This window comes from Bos grunniens, chromosome 6 (assembly GCF_055505025.1).
Source record: "Bos grunniens cultivar Pamir isolate PY7600 chromosome 6, Bosgru_T2T1.0, whole genome shotgun sequence".
Taxonomy (NCBI): domain Eukaryota; kingdom Metazoa; phylum Chordata; class Mammalia; order Artiodactyla; family Bovidae; genus Bos; species Bos grunniens.
In genome coordinates, this window is record NC_141170.1 from 26,610,199 (window position 1) to 26,632,566 (window position 22,368).

At 41.7% G+C, this 22,368-nt stretch overlaps 1 protein-coding gene across 1 annotated transcript in view; it reads left to right on the forward strand.

Annotated features, from left to right (window-relative positions):
• Positions 1 to 22,368, forward strand: part of SCARB2 (scavenger receptor class B member 2) — an 82,679-nt gene that overhangs the window by 50,558 nt on the left and 9,753 nt on the right. The window contains exons 5-9 of the mRNA XM_086405306.1: positions 4,059 to 4,150; positions 10,267 to 10,386; positions 14,323 to 14,492; positions 18,651 to 18,769; positions 21,361 to 21,434. Of these exons, the coding sequence (XP_086261432.1) occupies positions 4,059 to 4,150; positions 10,267 to 10,386; positions 14,323 to 14,492; positions 18,651 to 18,769; positions 21,361 to 21,434 (575 nt within the window). The remainder of the gene's footprint in view (positions 1 to 4,058; positions 4,151 to 10,266; positions 10,387 to 14,322; positions 14,493 to 18,650; positions 18,770 to 21,360; positions 21,435 to 22,368) is intronic.

The following is a 22,368-nucleotide window of genomic DNA, read 5'->3' on the forward strand; positions in this document are numbered from 1 at the left end:
CCACATTCAGGAAAAGAGCATGAGACATCGACTCAGAGGGTCTGGATCCACGTCCTGACTGTTTAATAACCAAGGGACTTCTCTGAACCTCGGTTTCATCATTTGTAACTTGAGACTAAAGGTATCCACACTTCAAAGCTTGTTTGAAATAGCCAAAATGAGAGTCCACAGAAGTGCTTTGCAAACTGTAAATTGCAACACATACATCCGGAACCGGTTTTTTCTTTTCTGTGACTCAGTCAGAAAAGAAGACCCTGAATTACTAATAATATGAACGGCTGGTATATGTTTCCATTTTGGAGGTATGTGTTTCCAAATAAACTCTCTCTACTGTTGTTTTTAAAAAGGCAAAGGTGTTTTTTGTTCAGTTTTTTATCTGCTCTAGCCAAATACTGACTATCGCCAGCATTACAGAGGTCCACACTTAGGCTGCCATTCATTCAAGACTGGGACAGACCGTGGGCTTGTGTACTTTGCTGGCACCTACTGCTCTGCACCTGTCTGAGCCTGGCCTCCAGTCTTTCCTTAATCCCAGTGATATATACCACATATCCCTCTGATCCCGTAGACCATTCCACCTGCTCCACTGCACCTTGTGACTAAAGAAGAAAACCTTAGTTAAGGCCATCGAACATTTTTTCCTTCAAAGACTTTAATGATGAAACAATCAAATGATTTGGTTGTTTCATCTTTAAATGGTGGGACAGAATGTGAGAGTCGGAAGAGGTGATACAGACAGTGTGAGAGCAAGACAGCTCCTGAGAGCAAGAGACCTGGCTGGGTGTCTCTTAGTTGCGTACTGGAAAGCCAGTCAGGATATCTGTACCTGTTGATTTTAAGGTACCTCTGTTTTCCTTGGCATAAAAGAGTTTAAGCACCTCCCAGTGCTTGATGTATTATATAAAATGATGGTGGCTGGGAAGTATCTTTGAGAGGTCCTATTGCATGGATGGATTATGCATGTTTTATGCTAGCAGTATGAATGATGTCTTATTCTCAGAACATTTCTCCACCTCCTGCAGTAATATGTTTCTTGTATCCAACCCACATCCCTACTGCAGTAACACAAAACCTATTTATTCCTATTTGTCTTCAAACAAGAAAAGTTCTAGTGAGTAACAAGGAAGCATTGATATTCTGTGTCTGACTCTTAGGCCACTAACAGTTGGGGAGAACTCTTTGAGTGACTGAAATATTTGAGTGACTGAAATATTTAAATGCTAATCACTTCGCTTAGCCTACATTTGAGTTAGGTGGAGGACTGCAAGAAGTAACACACGTGTCTTTTTAAAACTTGGTGGTTCAACATTCTTTTGTGTGAGTATGCTTCTACGTTTATTGTATGTTCACATTGTTGCTCTCAAACAGATATGCTCCCTTCTCATATCTTAAAGTCATGTAAAATTTCATATGTGGAACACAATGTGACTATTATGTATGTGGACAATGTTGACATATTGACATAGTTGGTGAAATAATATTGTGACAAAAAGAACCCAAGTAGGCAAAAAAAAAAAAAAAATTGAAAAGAGAATTCACAAAGGGTATGAATTTTTTTAAGGCAAATGATTGAATGAAAAAAGAATTCAACCTCACTGAATACAGAAATGCAAAAAGAAATAAGAACCCCTTTTTTTTTGTTGACCCAATAAGCAAAGTTTAACAAAAGGCATCTGAGGAATGTAAATTGATGTATCTTGCTCTTTCCACTGAGTGATCTTGAGCAACTTTCAAAAGCTTTAAAAAAGTAATGTTCTCTTATCTAACAATACCACCTTCAGTGGTCTATTTAGAAAATAAAAGCACAGAAAAGTTTTTAATCATAAAGATACACATACATTATTCATAGTAGCAAAAATTTTTTAACTATTCAGTAATAAGAAAGTGGTTAAATTATTTCCACCTAATATGAAGTCATTAAGTTGTTAAACCTAGGAAGAACTTTTAATAATACAGGAAATATGTTATACACATAACTAAAGAAATTGTATATATGTATAAAAATTGTGTGTAGCATATGCTATACATATGTATATTACATATATATGTACGTATAAGTTCTATAAATAAATTTTCTGTAGAAAAAAGACGAAGAAGAAACAGACCAAAATACTAAAAAATAAAAAAGTGTATATTGCTTCTTAAAGTCCTCCACTTAACTCAAATGTGGTCTAAGCTAAGTGGTTAAACATTTAATGTTTCAGAGTAATGCATGCTATTTCTGGGAAACCAAAACTCCATTCCAGGTGAAGAATTTGTAAGAATGTACAGAGTATCTGTGTCATTAAGAAGTGTAACCTGGAACGAATATACAACTCAAGAAAATTTTGGTTGAAGAATGGAATTATATTAATGTCACTTTCTTCTATTCAAGTATAGTCAGGTCCTGGTCCTGGATTTATGCTTTTTTTATTTTTTAATTGAGATATAATTCACTTAACATAAAATTCTGCATTGAAAAGTGTACAGTTCAGTGGCTTTTATTATATTCACACAGTTGTGCAACTGCCACCACTGTGTAATTCCAGAACATTTTCATCACCTGCCCCAAAACCCACAGACTGTTAGTCTCTTCCATTCCTCATTCCCACCAGTTCCTGGTAACTTGAATCTATTCTCTCTATGTATAGATATGCCTATTGTGGGTTCGATCCCGGGGTCGGGAAGATCCCCTGGAGAAAGCAATGGCAACCCACTCCAGTACTCTTGCATGGAGAATCCCATGGGTGGAGGAGCCTGGTGGGCTACAGTCCATTGGGTCGCAAAGAGTCGGACACGACTGAGTGACTTCACTTCATTGTGGACATACATATAAATGGAATGGAATTTATATGAAATCATATAAATGATTTCACACCCATGTTGTAGCATATATCAGCACTTCATTCTTTTTCATGGCTGAGTAATACTCTGTTGTATGGATATACCACACTTTGTTTATCCATTCTTCAGTTGATGTATATTTGATTTATTTATACTTTTGGCAATTAAGAATAATGCTGCTATGAACATTTGTATACAGGTTTTTGTATGGCCATTAGATATAGATTTTGGAGTAGAATTCTCTTGGGTATATTATAGAAGTGGAATTTTGGAGTCTTATGGCAACATTATGTATAACTTTTTGACTAGCTGACAAACTGTTTTCCATAGCAACTGCCACATTTTACATTCACACCATCAGTGTAGAAAGGCTCTAGTTTCTCCACATCTTCACCAACACTTGGTCTTTTCCTTTTTTTAAAAATTGCCATCCTCATGGATATGAAGTTGTATCTCATTGTGGTTTTGATTTGCATTTTTCTAATAACTGATAATATTGAGCATCTTTTCATGTTTTTATTGGTTATTTGGATGATTTCTCTGGAGAAGTGTCTCTTCAATTCTCTGTCCATTGTTTAATTGGGCTCATACTTTTTAAAACCATAAAGTAATAATATGGCCAATATGGGATTTAACAAATAGTCATTCTATTCCCTAGTTCTGGTTCAGTCTCATGAGGCATGTAGGTTCCACTAGGGCAGTTTCATAAAGATTCAGTGTGCTAGTTACTGTATCATTTAGGGTTCTCTAGAAAAACAGAATCAGTAGAGATTTGTGTATTTATTGAGGGATTTATGTTGGGTTGGCCAGAAAGTTCATTTTGCTTTTCCCCTAGGATATTATGGAAAAACCCAGATGAACTTCCAGCAAACCGAGGATTAAGGAATTGGCTTATATGATTGTGGGGGCTGCCAAGTGGCAAGTCTGAAATCCATGGGACAGGCTAGCAGGCTGGAAACTCAGGCAGGATTTCTATGCTGTAGTCTTGAGGAGAGAATTCTTTTTCCTCCGGGAAACCTCAGATTTTGCTTTTAAAGCTTTCAGCTGATTAAATGAGACTACACACATTATCAACAGTAATCTCCTTTACTAAAGCTGAACTGATCACATCTACAATATATAGCAACATCTGGAGTATTGTTTGGCCAAACAACTAGGCACCGTAGCCTAGCCAAGTTAACACATAAAATGAACCATCACAGTTGTCTTAAATAACCATATTCACCTATTTTCAGAAAAATGGGACTAATGATGGAGACTATGTTTTTCTAACTGGAGAAGACAATTACCTTAACTTTTCCAAGATTGTGGAATGGAATGGGAAAACGTAAGTCTAATGGTTTATCAGTATAATTATTTTTTCAATTTTCATTTAAATTGAATGTCCACTTCTGCTTTATTTTTTAAAAAAATTAGCACAATCATTTTTGGGTAAAAAATATAGCAATTAAAAATCTATAATTATGCAAAATATCCTATAATATAAATAATACAGTCTAAACATGTAAAATTATTATTTTGTAAATCAGGATTGGGCTAAGTACTCCACAGATTAAATACTAAAGTATTAGTATTAGTATACAAGTATTAGTATTAGTATACAATTACCATAGAATGATATGTAGGTTTCTCACGGTTAAAGCATGAATCACAAGCCGGTGAAAAGGTTCACTCTTCCACTCGTTACTGTTTGTTGTTGTTTAGTCGCTCGGTCATGTCCCACTCTATTGCAGCCCCATGGGCTGTCCTCTGTCCATGGGATTTCCCAGGCTATAGTACTGGAGTGGGTTGCCATTTCCTCCTCCAAGGGATCTTCCTGACCCGGGGGTCGAACCCACATTGAGTGATGTGTGGCTGCTGGGCAAATATTTTTCAAATTGCTGCCTGTTTTGGGGGAAGGAAAGAGATTCTTTTTTTAATTTAGTGATTGTGCATTGTTTGTGTATCTTTCTTTTATGGTGAAATACATTTCAGTTCATTGCTATAGAATTTCAAAATTATTTCACATTTATAATTTATAAACAAACTACCTCCAAAACCAAATTTCTCCAAAAAGTAACTGAGGCAACTTGCAATTAAGTCACACATAAAGCAAAATAATTTTTTTAGGTCATAGAAATTAGAAATCTTCAAGAAAAAGGAGGCTAATTATTCAGGGACTGTGGTAAGAGGAATTTTCTTCTTGAATATTAAATTTACTTTAAAGCTTCCCAGAAATACAGGCAAGAAAACTGGTGTGGAATATTATCTTTACAATTTTCTATAAAGCAAAAGCTTTTTAAATTGAAAAAATTTTTTTAAATTTGTTATAACACATATATCCAGGTGCATACACATATATTTACATATGCATACACATACTCATTCCCAAGGATGTAAGAACCCTGAAAGAATATAAGAAACTGGCAACAGTGTTGCCTTTGGAGGCATAACTAGATGACTGGGTACTAGGCTAACAGAGAAATTTACTTGTGAACATAATATAGCTTGAGAAGGCAATGGCAGTCCACTCCAGTACTCTTGCCTAGAAAATCCCATGGACGGAGGAGCCTGGTGGGCTGCAGTCCATGGGGTCGCTCAGAGTCAGACACGACTTCACTTTCACTTTTCACTTTCCTGCATTGGAGAAGGAAATGGCAACCCACTCCAGTGTTCTTGCCTGGAGAATCCTAGGGACGGGGGAGCCTGGTGGGCTGCCGTCTATGGGGTCGCACAGAGTCGGACACGACTGTAGCGACTTAGCAGCAGCAGCATAATATAGCTGGATTTTGTTTTAAAGCCAATCTGTTGTTTTCTTTTCAGTCTTTTAATAGAGTTTAATCCTTCTATGGGGGCTTCCCTGGTGGCTCAAGAGGTTAAAGCATCTGCCTGCAATGTGGGAGGCCTGGGTTCGATCCCTGGGTTGGGAAGATCCCCTGGAGAAGGAAATGGCAACCCACTCCAGTATTCTTGCCTATATGTGTTGTAACTACTGATACAATTACCATATATTGATATATTATTTCATATATTTACACTTATTTCGACATTCTTTTTCACCCTTAGCTGGTTATGTCTATTCTATCCTTGCTGCTGCTGCTGCTGCTAAGTCGCCTGAGTCATGTCCAACTCTGTGCGACCCCAGAGATGGCAGCCCACCAGGCTCTGCCGTCCCTGGGATTCTCCAGGCAAGAACACTGGAGTGGGTTGCCATTTCCTTCTCCAATGCAGGAAAGTGAAAAGTGAAAGTGAAGTTGCTCAGTCCTGCCCGACTCTTAGCGACCCCATGGACTGCAGCCTACCAGGCTACTCTGTCCATGGGAGTTTCCAGGCAAGAGTACTGGAGTGGGGTGCCATCACCTTATCCGATTCTACCCTTAGATTATACTTAATAGTTTTTTTTTTCCTAACAGAATCATAAGTTAGCTATTATCTTTCTTCTTCCAATGAAACAATATCTTTACCCATTTCTTAGCACAGCTTCTGTGTTATTCTTGTCTACAACTTGTTTCACCTTTTTAGGAAGCCAAATATAACTTTAAAGTTCATTATATTTATAGTAAATTAAAATACCAATATATTTTATTAATTTGTTAGTATTTTTCTTCTCACATCTTCCCTTTGGGTTTAGTTTTTTTTATTGCTGAAGATCATTAGTACAGTGGTTCTCAAACAGGGCAGTTTTGCTCCCCAGAGGACACTGGGTGATGTCTGGACACATATCATCACAATTGGAGGTCGCTACTGGCATCTACTGGGTAGAGACCTGGGATGCCGCTAAACATCCTGCAGTGTACAAGACAGTCCCCTACAGAGAATTCTGTCAGTTTAGTTCAGTTGAGTCGCTCAGTCATGTCCGACTCTTTGCGACCCCATGACTACAGCACGCCAGGCCTCCCTGTCCATCACCAACTCCCAGAGTCCACCCAAATCCATGTCCATTAAGTCGGTGATGCCATCCAACCATCTCATCCTCTGTCGTCCCCTTCTCCTCCTGCCCTTACTCTTTCCCAGCATCAGGGTCTTTTCCAGTGAGTCAACTCTTCGCATGAGGTGGCCAAAGTATTGGAGTTTCAGCTTTAGCATCAGTCTTTCCAATGAACACCCAGGACTGATTTCCTTTAGGATGGACTGGTTGGATCTCCTTGCAGTCCAAAGGACTCTTAAGAGTCTTCTCCAACACCACAGTTCAAAAGTGTCAATTCTTCGGCACTCAGCTTTCTCTGTAATCCAACACTCACATCCATATATCAGGCTCAAAATGTTACTGGGTTGTTCGTTATTGTTGAGTTGATAAGTTGTGTCTGACTTTTTGCAACTCCATGGACTGCAGCACCACAGGTTTCCTTGTCCTTCATCATTTCCCAGAGCTTGCTCAAGCTCATGTCCATTGAGTCATTGATGCCATCCAACCATCTCATCCTATGTTGTCTCCTTCTCCTGCCTTCAATCTTTCCTAGCATCAGGCTCTTTTCTGATGAGTTGGCTCTTCACATCAGTTGGCCAAAGTAATGGAGCTTCAACTTCAGCATCAGTCCTTCCAGTGAATATTCAGGGTAGATTTCTTTTAGGATTGACTGGTTTGATCTCCTTGGGACTCTCAAGAGTCTTCTCCATCACCACAACTCAAAAGCCTCAATTCTTCCACAGTCATCCTTCTTTATGGTTCAACTCTCACATCCATACATGACTATTGGAAAAACCGAAGCTTGACTATACTAGGTTTGGAAACTCTCTATTAGTAGTTGTTTCAGTAAGGATCTGTGGGTGGTAAAATTTCTTAGACTGTGCATATTTAAAAATATCTTTATTTCACATTCAGCTTTTAATGATTTTAGTTTGGTATAGAATTCTAGTTTGACAGTTCAAAATTATGAAGATACTACTCCATTTACTTTTGATTATCTTTTTCCTTGACTTTATTGCAGTTTTACTACAACATAATCCAAATTTGAATTTATTTTATTCTGTTCAGCCCTTGGAGCATACTTTAAATCTAAGGCCTTCTATCTTTCTTAAAATTTGGAAAACTTTCAACAATTATATCTTAAATTATTGCCTCTCTGTTATTCACTCTATTCTTACTACCCTCCCCCAAACTCCCACTAAATGTTTATTGAAGCCTCTTGATATAGTCTCTATGTCTTGATCCTTTCATTTTTAATCTTCCTAAGATTATATCTGTGTAAATTCTTTGAAGTAATATTTCATTTAGCCTGTTCTTTCCAACTATGTACAGTCTAGTGTTTATCCCAGTAGAGAGTTTTTCTTTCAGAAACTGTTTCTATTCTGAAGATTTCTACTTTTTATTCTTTGGGTCTCTCTAGAGAAGACTCTTGAGAGTCCCTTGGACTACAAGGAGATCCAACCAGTCCATCCTAAAGGAGATCAGTCCTGGGTGTTCATTGGAAGGACTGATGTTGAAACTGAAACTCCAGTACTTTGGCCACCTGATGTGAAGAGCTGACTCATTTGAAAAGACCCTGATGCTGGGAAAGATTGAGGGCAGGAGGAGAAGGGGACGACAGAGGATGAGGTGGTTGGATGGCATCACCGACTTAATGGACATGGATTTGAGTGGACTCTGGGAGTTGGTGATGGAAAGGGAGGCCTGGTATGCTGCTGTTCATGGGGTCACAAAGAGTTGGACACAACTGAGCAACTGAACTGAACTGAAGACTTATTTTATTCTTCCCTTTTTATTTGTTAGTAGTTTGCTGTTCTTTTGAAGGATGCTGTTCTTTCTGAAGGATGCTGTTCTTTCGTTTGTCTCTTTGAGGATACTAAACAGCCTATTTATTAACCAGATTGTTCAATTAATTTAATTTCTTCAAAAGTGAATTCATCTTATCATTGTTGATTTTGTTGCCTATTTCTTAGCATAAGTTGCTTTCATTAAAAAAATGTTAACTTGCAGAATTATTTTCATTGGTAAGTCTGTTATCTATCCACCTGCTCATCCATCCAACTCTCCATCCATCCTCTCACCTCTCCCTAGGTAGCAGGTATGCAGTAGTCCACCCAGTAACCCCCCAAACCAGTATACATGGTGGACCTCCACCTCACAATTATGCAGAGCATGAAAAAGTTAGATACTAGCACCGACTCATTGGACATGAGTTTGAGCAAACTCTGGGAGAGAGTGAAGGACAGAGAAGCCTGGTGTGCTGCAGTCCATGGGATTGGAAATAGGCAGACACGACTTAGTGACTGAACAACATCACAGATCTCGCCAAAAAATCAGCAGGCATCTTGGCCCAGATTCTGGTTAAAAGGTGCCTGGGGCTTTCTGCCTCCCTGCGACTCAGCTTTGCTTTCTTCAGCCTTTCTTGCTGAGCAGAAAAAATCCCTGCCCTAGATCCTGATTTCAAGCCCTTGATGGACCACCTTTAATCCTCACCAACCTCAGAATCCAGACTTGCAGATCTTTCTCTTGGCTTCCATACCTGCAGCCCAGTAGGCCAGCAGCTTTAGCCTTCTCACTACTTGGCATTTGTCACCTTTCATTGTCAAAAAAGATGTTTGTGCTTGAGTAGAGTATAGACCTTTTAACTGTTCCCTTTTATGGTTTATCAACCACTGCTCTGTGATTTTACTTGGAAGAGACCCTTAATACATGAATTTAGAATTTCACCTTGACCAGAAGTTGGAAGAATTCCTGTTTTTTGCCCATTCCTTCCTATCTTTTGCATTTTATACCATTATTCAAGGAATTAATTTTTAAAAACCTGCTATCTCAACTGTGCTCTTAGTGAGTCTAAAATCAATTCAAAATTAAACTTTCTTGTGACCCAAGAGAAGTCTTCTGTTAATTTTGGATCAGAGAGCTGTTTGGAGGGGAGACAGTTAATGATCTATCGTGAATATTATCTTCCTGAACATGTCTGTCCAGAGTTCATCTGACTGTGGGCTGGCTGTGAACACGGCTGTTGTGAATGGCAAATTGGATCACTGCTTAAAGCACGTGGATATCTCTAAACCTTTACAGGAGACCCTCAGTTTTGAAGGAAGGGAAGAAGGATGTTTGACTGTTTTCTCTGTCAGAATTGATATTTGGAAATCAGGGCCCTGCTTTTCCCCCTCTTGATCCAATTTCCAACCAATGTCACCCTAGTCTGCGTGTGAACAAGGTTCTGTGGGTAGCCAGCTCCCAGTTAGGTCTTGAAAAGTCAGACCATTAAAAAAAAAAAGCTTAGTGACTCTGCTGGTGGTCCAGTGGTTAGGAATCCTCCTTCCAATACAGGGGCTGTGTGTTTGATCCCTGGTCTGGGAACTAGGACCCCACATGCTACAGAGCTACTAAGCCCGTGCACCACTAGAGAGCCAACATGCCGCAACAAAGGGTCCTTGTACCACAGCTAAGACCCGACAAAGCCAAAAATACATAAATAGATAAATATATCTTTAAAAATAGCCTAAAATCCAGTGTGACTATCTGGACTCTTTCTTGTTTCCCTGTGACAGGTCGCTTGACTGGTGGACAGCAGATGAGTGCAATATGATCAATGGAACAGATGGAGACACTTTTCACCCGTTAATCACCAAAGATGAAGTCCTTTATGTCTTCCCATCTGATTTTTGCAGGTAAGAACTTGAAATGTGAGTTCTTTGACTACACGGCCGTCAAAAATATGAGGGATGTATATAATTGCACTTATTTGATGAGGATATTTAGGCTTAATGAGTGACCAGCGATAATGGCATATTGAAAAACAAGAGAAGGTGTAGCCATTCACAAACCAGCTGTGTTGGTTTGAATATGAGCTCCACCACTTAACAGCTGTGTGACCTTGGAAACATTTAACTACTCTTTGCCTCACTGTCCTCATTTATAAAGTAGGGACAGAAATAGTTGCCTACTTTGGGAGTTGTTTTGAGGATAAATGAGTTACTTTAATAAAATACTTAGCCCAAGGCCTGTCACACAGTAAATAATATTAGTTCTTCATTATTATGATATCCTCTATCAGATGTAAAATTTGCTCTGGTCTTCTTCCAGTTGCTACATAGAAGATAAAGAAATCATGCCGTGGTCCCTACTTCAGAGTTCATAGGTCTTTGCTGAGCACTAACCTTCCCGTTGAGCATATCTGCTCACACTTGCCCGCATCTGTCCCTCTCTCCCACCTGCTGTTTCTCTCCAGACACCCACAATGAAGTCCCCTCCGTGGGAGGAAGGCATCCTACTCCACACCCTGACTCCCGTCTCCCCGTCGTTACCTCGCCTTCCGCCCTTCACCATCATACTGCCCAGATGAGTAGCCGATCACGCAGCCTCCCTTTCCTCTCCCGCACCCTCCTGCAAGGCTTTTTATGAGACCTCCTATGTTAGAGGTCACCTAGTTACCTTTGACTCTATGGCATCTACATTCTCAAGAATGGCTGTTCTTCTGGCTTTCATTTATTGTTGTTCAGTCACCAAAGCGTGTCCATGACCCCGTGGACTGCAGCATGCCAGGCTTCCCTGTCCCTCACCATCTCCCAGAGTTTGCCCAAGTTCATGTCTATCGAATAGGAGATGCCATCCAACCATCTCATCCTCTGTTGCCCCCTTCTCCTTCTGCCCTCAATCTTTCCCAGCATCAGAGTCTTTTCCAGTGAGTTGGCTCTTTGTATCAGGTGGCCAAAGTATTGGAGCTTCATCATCAGTCTTTCCAAAGAGTAGTCAGGGTTGATTTCCTTTAGGATGGACTGGTTTGATCTCCTTGCTGTCCGAGGGACTGTCATATCTCACACAGTTGAGCACCTCCCCAGCCAGCCCTGTCAGAATCACTGTAAATCTCCCTCATCTCTTGCACTAAATTAGCCACAAGTGCTATTCATCCCCCTCAGAAAGAGCTCTTCTTTCACTCCCCACTCCGTCCCCAGTCTCTGTGCCACAGTGCAGACCTTTCCCAGCTCTGGAGCGGACTATCGGTCACCCTCCAGCAAGCTGTTCTACCTGGTCAGTATTTGTGGAAGGACCGAAGAAAGAGAACATGTTTGAGTGCAATGAGTGAGACAAGGAAACCTAGGAGGGCAGGAGGGGCTTATTAAAGATTTGCCACAGAGGCAACTTTTTCTTGTCTGGTACCACCACTTGTGAAGAGCCACTTGGCAGCGCTTAGTAACGCCAAAGACTTCCAACCCCATGGTTTCACACGCCTCTCCAACATGGGTTCCCTAGCCCGAAGAACTTGGATACCTATGTGAGGGAGACTTACACATCGATTGTAGTTAGGAAAACACTGGCAGTGTTGCCAGAAATAATCAATAAACGATCTATAATTGGAATAGAAAAGTTTTACTTGAGCCAAACTGAGGGCTGTAGCCCAGGAGACGCTAATTCAGAGAGGACTTGAACTGTATTTTGTCAGACTACAAAATGTGGGAGGCGTACAAGGCAAAAACCTCAAGGGTACAGTTAGTTACATGAGTTGTTTATCAAGAAATATAACTGGACCTGTCGAGAAGTAAGGGTGCTTGTTAAACGAGGGTTGGCTGGGATCTGAAATGTTTGCCTAATTGCAAGGGGAGAACTTGACCCTGCAGAGTTGCAGCTGTCCGCTGCTAGGAGATACTGTTTTGAGAACAGCTAGTGGTGTCCTTGAGTTTAATGCAGTTCAGAAAGTTCAAGTTTTCAGTGATGCAGGAGTGTGTCTGAAACCACATCCACAGTGGTCACCCAATTCCCTCCTGGATGTCTGAACCACAGCTACTCCATTTTGGTTTTTAAATACATTCTCTTCATTAATGGTTAAAGCAGATGTACCATGCATGTTCGACAGGCCATAAGACAGGCTGTTCTCGTTAGCATAAAGTTTAAGTTAATTCATGTATAAGCCGAAATCACTTCCCCATATCTCAATATGTAAAAATTTCTTCCATCCAAAGCAATCTGAGTGCCTATGAAAAGGAGAACATAAATAAATAAATGGGATCTTTGTATGATAGAATATCGTATAAAAAGTAAAATATAGCAACCAGAGCCATGTACTTTAATGCGAGAAATCTTAAAAATATAACGTTGAAGGAGGAAGCAAATTACAGAAAGACAACATGGTATACTATTATAATAACATTTAGAAATAACAGTGCCACATGTTGTTTATGAGTATGTATGTAGGTAAAAGTATAAAGGCCTGGGAACTTCCCTGTGGTCAGTGGCTAAGATGCTGTGCTCCCAATGCAGGGGGCTCTGGTTCGATCCCTGGTCAGGGAACCAGATCCCACATGCCACAACTAAGTGTTCATGTCACAACTAAAAATGCAAAGATCCTACATGCAAACTTTGATCCAGCACAGCCAAATTAATTATTTTTTTTAAAAAGCATAGAGGTCTGCATGGGAATGATAAACCCGAAATTCAGGATAGTGGTTACCTCTGGGGATGCAGAGAAAGATCAGAGTCAGGAGTATTAGAGAACTTCAGTTGTAGCCGTAAATATATATTTTATTTATTTGAGTGGTGTTTGTTATAAAACGTATTTATTATAATATTTTTCTCTATTTTTCTATTTGCTTAAAATTTTCATTAAGAAATGCTGCAGGGGTGAGATGTAGAGTGGAAGGCAACTCCTGCATTAGTCACAACCCAGCGAGAGACATGTCCCACCTGTGGTTCAGAGATGAAACGTGAGGCCCCCCTCAGCCTTCAGACAACCTCGGATGCAGGGATGAAGGCTCTCAGACAAGGCATGTGAAAGTGCCTTGGCTGTCACTCAAAGTGAAAGCGAAAGTCCCAGGGACTATACAGTCCATGGAATTCTCCAGGCCAGAATACTGGAGTGGGTAGCCTTTCCCTTCTCCAGGGGATCTTCCCAACCCAGGGATCGAACCCAGGTCTCCTGCACTGCAGGTGGATTGTTTACGAGCTGAGTCACGAGGGAAGCCCAGCTGTCACTCGGGTGCTATGCAGATAGCTGGCTGGTTTGTGTTAGAAGGAACCACTGATTGAAACCCTAATCTCTGAGGGCAGAATTGATGTTCTACTCTGTTGAAATAAATAACCATGGCAAAATATGGAAACTATTTTTACTTGGGGGAAATGGGTATATCTAATCAAGTATCTGTCTAATGGGGTGCTTGTCCAGGCCTTTGGGAATCTGTGGGGCCATGCCTTTGTCACCTCCTCTGCTTCCGCTTTGTCTCGGCTTCTCCCTGGCTTTTTTTCCTTTGCTTCTGCTCCATCCACACTGGCATGTGCCCTTGCTGGTCTGGATGACACTTCTTTCTTTTAGTATAAGCATCCATTCTAACTCATTTTCTTGGTTTTCTACCACACATTATGTCTTTTTCTCAGTCTCATTGGGATGTTAGCACAGTTGCTGCCTCTTAAACATCTTTCACTGCAGTCCATCTCCTAGTTTGTTATACACTGAGTGGCTTGAGCTCCTCTCAGTCTTTCTTTGGCCTCTTCACTTCTGTGTATCCTGTAAGTGTTTAGCTGGATTACACCTGAGAACAGTTGGCTGACTTACTGATTCAGGCAGACCATGTGATGGGGACCCAAGCTGACTTTTTATCCTTACTTCCCAACAGGTCAGTGTATATAACTTTCAGTGACTTTGAGAGTGTCCAGGGACTGCCTGCCTTGAGGTATAAGGTGCCTGCAGAAATATTAGCCAATACCTCAGACAACGCTGGCTTCTGTATACCTAAAGGAAACTGCCTGGGTTCAGGAGTTTTGAATGTCAGCGTCTGCAAGAATGGTAAGAATTCAGAGAGGGGACATGGGTGGCGGTCCCGGGGTCTGGATGTACGATCGATGTTCAACAAAGAAGGTTGTTAGCCCAATTGAAAGAGCAATCCCAACCTCTAAGGAATAATGTTTTGTTAGAGACAGACTCACAGACGTAGAAAACAGACTTCTGGTTACCAAGAGGAAGCAGAGGGTATAAATTAGGAATTTAAGACCAGCAGATACAAATTACTATATATAAAATAAAGAACAAGGTCCTACTGTACAGCACAGGGGACTATATTCAATATCTTGAATATATATATATATATATATGTATAAATGAATCACTTCACTGTACACCAGAAATGAACACAACATTGTAAGTTAACTACAATTTAAAGAAAAGTTCTGTAACATGGCTATAGCATAGTTTTTTTTAAAAAGCATTGGCTTTCCTGTAATGCTTTTATTGCTAGGATGCCATGTTGTGTTTTTTCTGGGCAGTAGTTCAGGAGTGGTTTTGGCTTTGTTTGTTTTCAAGCTGGTCCTGGGCTAGGAGTGGCTGGTGGCCGCCTGTGCTGTGTGGGTCTCCTTGGCACCAGGCGCTGGCCTGGGGAACTGGACCCCGCCGCACCCGGGTCTCCTGCACATGCGCATGGAGCAGCGCAGCTCCAAAGGGGGCGGGGCTGTAGCTTAGGCGTCCTTCGTTTTTTTCCCTTTGGCTCTTCAACTGAGCACATTTTTGTTTGTTTTTTAGTTTTTTTGTTGGAGTTGATTTACAATGTTGTCTTAGCTTCTGCTGCATAGCAGAGTGAATCAGTTACACATATACATATATGCACGCACTCTTAGCTTCTTTTCCCTATACATTTTTACAGAACACTGAGTAGAGTTCCCTGTGCTATGCAGTAGGTCCTTATTAGTTATCTATTTTATATATAGCAGTGTGTATATGTTAATCCCAGCCTCCTAATTTATCCTTCCTTCTACCCTTTTCCCCTTTGGTAACCATAAGATCATTTTCTTCATGTTACGCTATTACTGTTTTGTGAATAAGTTAATTTGTGCCATCTTTTAAGACTCCATATATAAGCGATATCATATGATGGTTGCCTTTCTCTGACTTACTTCACTTGGTATGACAATCTCTAGGCCCATCCATGTTACTGCAGATGGTATTATTTCATTCCTTTTTTTTTTTTTTTAATGGCTGAGGATATTCTATTGTAAATATATACCACATCTTCTTTATCTATTCATCTGTTGGTGGCCATTTAAGTTGCTTCCATGTCCTGATTATTGTGAACAGTGCTGCTATTAACATTGGGGTGCATGTATCTTTTCCAATTACAGTTTTAATAGAAATAATAGTTCATATTACTAGCAGCTTACTAGTACCAGTCACTGTTGTAAGTGTAATACATGTAAAGAATTAACTGATTTCATTTTCAAAACAAGGCTGAAACAGAAAGTAAAGACTCAGGTAATAGGAAAGTTCATACCTTGATAATGATTCTCATTACTCTTAAAACTAAGAGTTAATTTTAAGCAGAGTTAGTTTTAAACCCTGTCCACAAAGTTCCCAATGTTTCATAAAAATATCTGAGCTAACCTGCTCCTTTCCGTGAATGAGGTGGAATGACCAGCGGTGTCACAAGGATAGTTTTCACAATCATATGCTGCAAAAATAGCCCTGTTAGATAGACAACCAGGGGCCTCTTTTTATAATTGTGGAAACCAAGGCTCAGAGAAGGAATAGGATTTTTTATAAAATCTTTATCTGGGCAAATTCCTGCTAGAATTTAGGGTCTCTTCATATTTGTACTGTGATGTTTCTTGGGCTTCAATTCTTTAGTTTCTGTTGAGAAACTTGGTAACCCCTTTCTCTTGATTAAAAAAAATTTTTTTTTTCTGAGTAATGTGCTGACTTTCACCCCCTTGTCTATGAGGTTTGGAAGTTCCCTTTGGGCTAATCCTCCCTTTCGTTGTCTGTTGAGGTCATGGCTCGCAAGACTGGCCATACATCAAAATGATCTGGAGAATCATTAAAGGCATCTATCCCAGACCCCACATACTAGGGCCCCAGAATCGGTATTTTTTAATGGGCTGCATATGATTCTCATGAAGATGGTGCCTGCACGATTGGGAATGACTGTTCTGGGGAGCACACACCCCAACGCGGAGATTAGACCTCTCCTGCAGACTCACTGGGGGTAGTCCTGATGCAGCACGTGCCTGATCAGCCCATGGTTCTGTGGTTCAAGGCACACATCAGTAACCTTCTGCTTCCTCAAGAAGTTGGTGTCAGAACCCACAGAAGGATTCTATTTTGCAACAAACTTCCTGCTTTAGTCCTTTTCCTCTTGCCTCTTCTGTGTTCCCAGGTGTGGACTAAAATGGTAGCCTCCAGGACTGTCCTCCAGTGTTTTGAATTCCTCAGGGGAACATGTTGGCTAGTGGGATGAGTGAGGGTTCTGGAGTCAGAGGAATCTGGGTTTGAATCCTATTCTGTTTATTAGCAAATTGGCTCTGTTGCTGAAGGAGGGTTCCGGACAGCAGTTTTCTCATCTGTAAAATGGGACTGATTATTACTTCCTTGGAAGGCTGTGTGAAGGTGAGAGATAAATGTATGCCCAACACTCAGGACAGTGTCTGGCCCTTATTGTCTTCAACAGATCTTTAAAAATACATTTTAAAGGTCAGCATCCTTTAAAGAAGGAAATCGTGTCTTTGTGAAACTGTGTAGCAATAGAGAACAAAACTCTGTGTGTCACGAGAGAGACGTCTGAACCATGGACTCAGACTTCAATTACTTGCCATTAGGTAGTTCAGACGGTAAAGAATCTGCCTGCAATGCCAGAGACTCAGGTTTTTTCCCTAAGTCGGGAAGATCCCCTGGAAAAGGGAATGGCAACCCACCCCAGTATTCTTGCCTGGGAAATCCTGTGGACAGAGGAAGCTGGTGGGCTACAGTCCATGGGGTTGCAAAGAGTCGGACACAACTGAGCAGCTAACACACAGGCTAATTTTTCCCCAAATATATTTTCCTGGCAGGAGTGACTGGGTCCCACTCTTCTTTTCAAGAGAAAAACCTAGAATAGGTTTCCTTTAATAATTTGCTTCTTTATTTATTTCTTAAAAGGAGTAGAAAATATTTTTAAAAAAAGAAAGAAAGAAAAGAAAACCAGTGTCTTCCTGTGGGCAGACCTGGATCTAGTCAGAGGCTGGGCTGATGGCAGGACCAGGCAGAGTCTTCAAAAAATTCTGCATAGGGAATTCCCTGGTGGTAGAGTGGGTTAGGACTCCATGCTTTCACTGCTGAGGGTGCAGGTTCAACCCCTGGTTGGGGAACTAAGATCCCACGAGACACAGCCTCCCCACCCCACCCAAAAAAGTATTCTGTATCAACACATGCAGGAGAACAAAGCCTATCTTGGGTAAAACAAAAACAGAAAAGCAAGCAGGTGAGGAGGGCAGTGGGGAAAATCCACTTATGGATAGAGAATCACAGGTGAAACAAATGCTTGAAGATGAGCCGACCCTCATTCCTTCCAAAGAAATCCCAGGGCTGATCTCCTTTAGAATGGACTGGTTGGATCTCCTTGCAGTCCAAGGGACTATCAAGAGTCTTCTCCAACACCACAGTTCAAAAGCATCAATTCTTCGGCACTCAGCCTTCTTCACAGTCCAACTCTCACATCCATACGTGACCACAGGAAAAACCATAGCCTTGACTAGACGACCCTTTGTTGGCAAAGTAATGTCTCTGCTTTTGAAGTTGAAAAATAATGATTCAGCTAGTAGTAGTGTTACTCAGTCGTATCCGACTCTCTGCCACCCTGTGGACTAAGCCTGTCAGGATCCTCTGTCCATGAAAATTTCCAGGCAAGAATACTAGAGTGGGTTGCCATTCCCTTCTCTAGGAGATCTTTCTGGCCCAGGGGTCAAACCCAGGTCTCCTGCATTGAAGGCAGATTCTTGGTATAAAATAGGGGTAAATGACATGTCAGAAATTGAAGTATAAATCCCAAGCTAGGACTTTTAGCCTGACCCTGTCCTCCACTCAAGTTTTCTGTATCCAGCTTTCCACCCCTCACTGAGAAACCAGATTTGTGGTCAGGAACTGTATATTCAGCTTAGACTTGAAAGAACCACATCACTCATTTCTGTTTTCCTCACACTGCAGGTGCACCTATTATTATGTCTTTCCCACACTTCTACCAGGCAGATGAAAAGTTTGTCTCTGCCATTGGAGGCATGCATCCAAATAAGGAATATCATGAGACGTTTGTGGACATCAATCCCGTGAGTACACACGTCTTCCTGGTTAAAAAGCAGACATTTTATTCTGTCTACATGGTGTTCACCAGTTTAGCCCTGAGCACTCTTGAGAAATATATTGTCTTCCTTTCATTTATATATTCAAGTGGAGGGAACTTGGCTCAGTGCAATGTGATGCATAGTCTCATGACCCGGCCATTAGAACGCTAAGCTCTATGAAGCTAATATGCAGAAAAAAACAGCAAATCCCCTTTAACACAAAAGCAACAATGAAAGTTCAATCATTGGAAACCACTGGAATCAGACAAGGTAACCGGATCTTCTTCTGTTGCCAAAAAAGTGGCCTGAACATATATATGCGTTTCTCCCACTGAGCCACAGATCAGCAGGGTGAAGATATTCCTCTGCTTACTTGCTGCCAGGAATGTTTTAGTTGAAATTTAAATATATATATATATATAAGCTTTAGTTGCTTTTGGCAAAACACTTTATACAGGTGTTTTTGAGAGTTATTATATGACAACATTAATTTAAAGGGCATCAGATATACATACACTGTAATCCCATGTTCACAGAGGAGAAAAACTAAAAACCATGTTAAAAGGATGTGAGTATCATTTCATAGCATGAGAGCCTCTCACTGTAGGGACTGAACGCAATATCGTCTTTCTTGGGATTCTGAACACATGCATGGAACAGTCACCCAAGAGCAAACACATTCTTTGAGCACAGCAATTTACGGGCATTTCGCTCATAACTACTCATTGCATTTACATTTGAGAAATTGGTGCCCTTATCTTCTTATGAGGGCTTCCCAGCTGGCTCAGTGGTAAAGAATCCACCTGCCAGTGAAGGAGATGAGGGTTAGATCCCTGGGTTGGGAAGATTCCCTGGAAGAGGAAATGGCAACCCATTCCAGTATTCTTGCCTGGACAATCCCCATGGACAGGGGAGACCGGCAGGCTGCAGTCCATGGGGTCACAAAGAGTTGGACATGACTGAGCTACTGAGCACACACAGCACATCTTATGAATAAGATCTGGTGTGGTTTTCTCCCTTTTCTCTCTTAACCATCAGTCAGTTCCTTTTCAGCAACCAAACTGTTTGCGGGTGCTTGTCACCAGGGCAAGGCACAGCCCCACACACTTGGTGCAAAGGTGGAGTGGCCATGGGGGGATGATGCTGCATCTGCCCTCTGGGCTCTGTGGGGTGGGCCTGGCTGTGCATGGGCACCGTTCTCTGGCTGTGACCACATCCTCCTCTTAGTGGTCTGACCCTCTGCCTGCATACCCAGGCCCAACAGTCCAGTTCAGTCCAGTCGCTCAATCGTATCCGACTCTTTATGACCCCATGGACTGTAGCACACCAGGCCTCCCTGTCCATCACCAGCTCCCAGAGCTTGCTCAAACTCATGTCCATCAAGTCGGTGATGCCATCCAATCATCTCATCCTCTGTTGTCCCCTTCTCCTCCTGCCTTCACTCTTTACCAGCATCAGGGTCTTTTCCAAGGAGTCAGTTCTTCACATCAGGTGGCCAAAGTATTAGAGCTTCAACTTCAGCATCAGTCCTTCCAATGACTATTCAGGACTGATCTCCTTTAGGATGGACTGGTTGGATCTCCTTGCAGTCCAAGGGACTCTCAAGAGTCTTCTCCAACACCACAGTTCAAAAGCATCAATTCTTCTGTGCTAGCTTTCTTTATAGTCCAACTCTCACATCCATACATGACCACTGGAAAAACCATGGCTTTGACTATACGGACTTTTGTTGGCAAAGTAACGTCTCTGCTTTTTAATATGCTGTCTAGGTTGATTGTAGCTTTTCTTCCAAGGAGCAAGCATGTTTTAATTTCAGGGCTGCAGTCACCATCTGTGGTGAGTTTGGAGCCGAGACCCGACAGGGTATCTGTTAAATCTCCTTCCTGCCCAGGTCCTCTAGTGCTTTGCTATTCAAAGTGACAGCATCCTGGGCTTCCCACGTGGCTCTGTGGTAAAGAAGCTGCCTGCTAATGTAGGAGATGTGGGTTCCATGCCTGGGTCAGGAAGATCCCATGTGCTGTGTAGCAACTAGGCCCATGTGCCACAACTATTGAGCCTGTGCTCTACAGCCCGAGAGTTGCAGCCACTGAACCGTATGCACTCTGGAGCCCATGCTCCACAACAAGAGAAGCCAGTACAATGAGAAGCCCATGCACTGCAACTAGAGAGTAGCCCCAGTTTGCTGCAACTTGAGAAAGTCTGTGCAGCAATGAAGACCCAGCACAATCAGAAATAAGTAAATAAAAAATTTTTTTTAAAAACCCCAAAGTGACAACATCCTGCCCAATCTCAAGCCCCAACCCAGACCTACCAAATCAGAATCTGCATTTTAACAAGGTCCCCAAGAATTCACATGTGTAGTAAGTGTGAGAAACATTGGTCTCCCGGGCTCCTAACCCAACCCCCAGTTCTCATTCTGTCTTGGGGAACAGTTGTCCCTTGTTCCACTCTGCCTAGCAAGCATGGCAGTGGCTGCCCTGTTTATCAGAACCACACAGAAACGGTGCTGTATTGAACAAAACTCTGTGTGGTTTTAATAAATCCTAATGTTTTCTTTCTGCTTTTCTGATTTGCAGTTGACTGGAATTATCCTAAGAGCAGCCAAGAGGTTCCAAATCAACGTTTATGTCAGAAAATTAGATGACTTCATGTAAGTTTTGCTTCTTTCTGCAGAGGCAGAGGGTGGTTTTGCTACATTGACTTTCTGGTGGGGTTGCTGTCAGGAGGGGTACAGCGCACTTCTGAGTCTGTTCACCCTTGTCCTTCAGGGATGAGGCACAGTCAGCATTTTCATGGGCTGCCTTGGTCTTAGAATTTACTTATTTAAGCAAACATGTATAGAATTCTTTCCATGAATCAGCCATTGTTCTAAGTTCTTAACATACTTATCTATTCCTTACAATAACCCTGTGGGGCTTCCCTGGTAGCTCAGACAGTAAACAATGAAGATCCCCTGGAGAAGGGAATGTCTACCCACTCCAGTATTCTTGCCTGGATAATCCCATGGACAGAGGAGCCTGGCCATGGGGTCGCAAAGAGTCGGGCACAACTGAGTGACTAACTTCAGTTCACTTCATCCCCGTTTTACAGATAAGAAAACTGAGGCACAGAGAGGTTTAATAACCTGCTAGAACTAGAACTCACACAGCTAGTAAAGCCACAGAGGCTGTTCTTACCCATCCACTAAGCATTTCCCATGGGCTTCCCTGGTAGCTCAGCTGGTAAAAAATCTACCTGCAACACAGGAGACCCTGGTTTGATTCCTGGGTTAGGAAGATCCTCTGGAGAAGGGATAGGCTACCTGCCGAGGACCAGCCCCGGCTGATCCAGGGTACTCGAAGGAGAGACGGTGTCGGCGAGGGTCAGGATACGATAGCTTCAATTAGATATTAATTAAAGATATAAAGAGTAATAGAATAAGGATAGCTCAGTAGGAAAATTCAGTGGAGAAAAGAGGCTGAGCAGCTTGGTTTACGCGGGAGACCAATAAAACTTCAAGACAAGAAGTTTGCACCACTTACGTAGGCCGCAGGCGTCCTTCCGTTCTCCCGAAGGAGAGGAGACACTGAGGCCTCCCTGGTCGG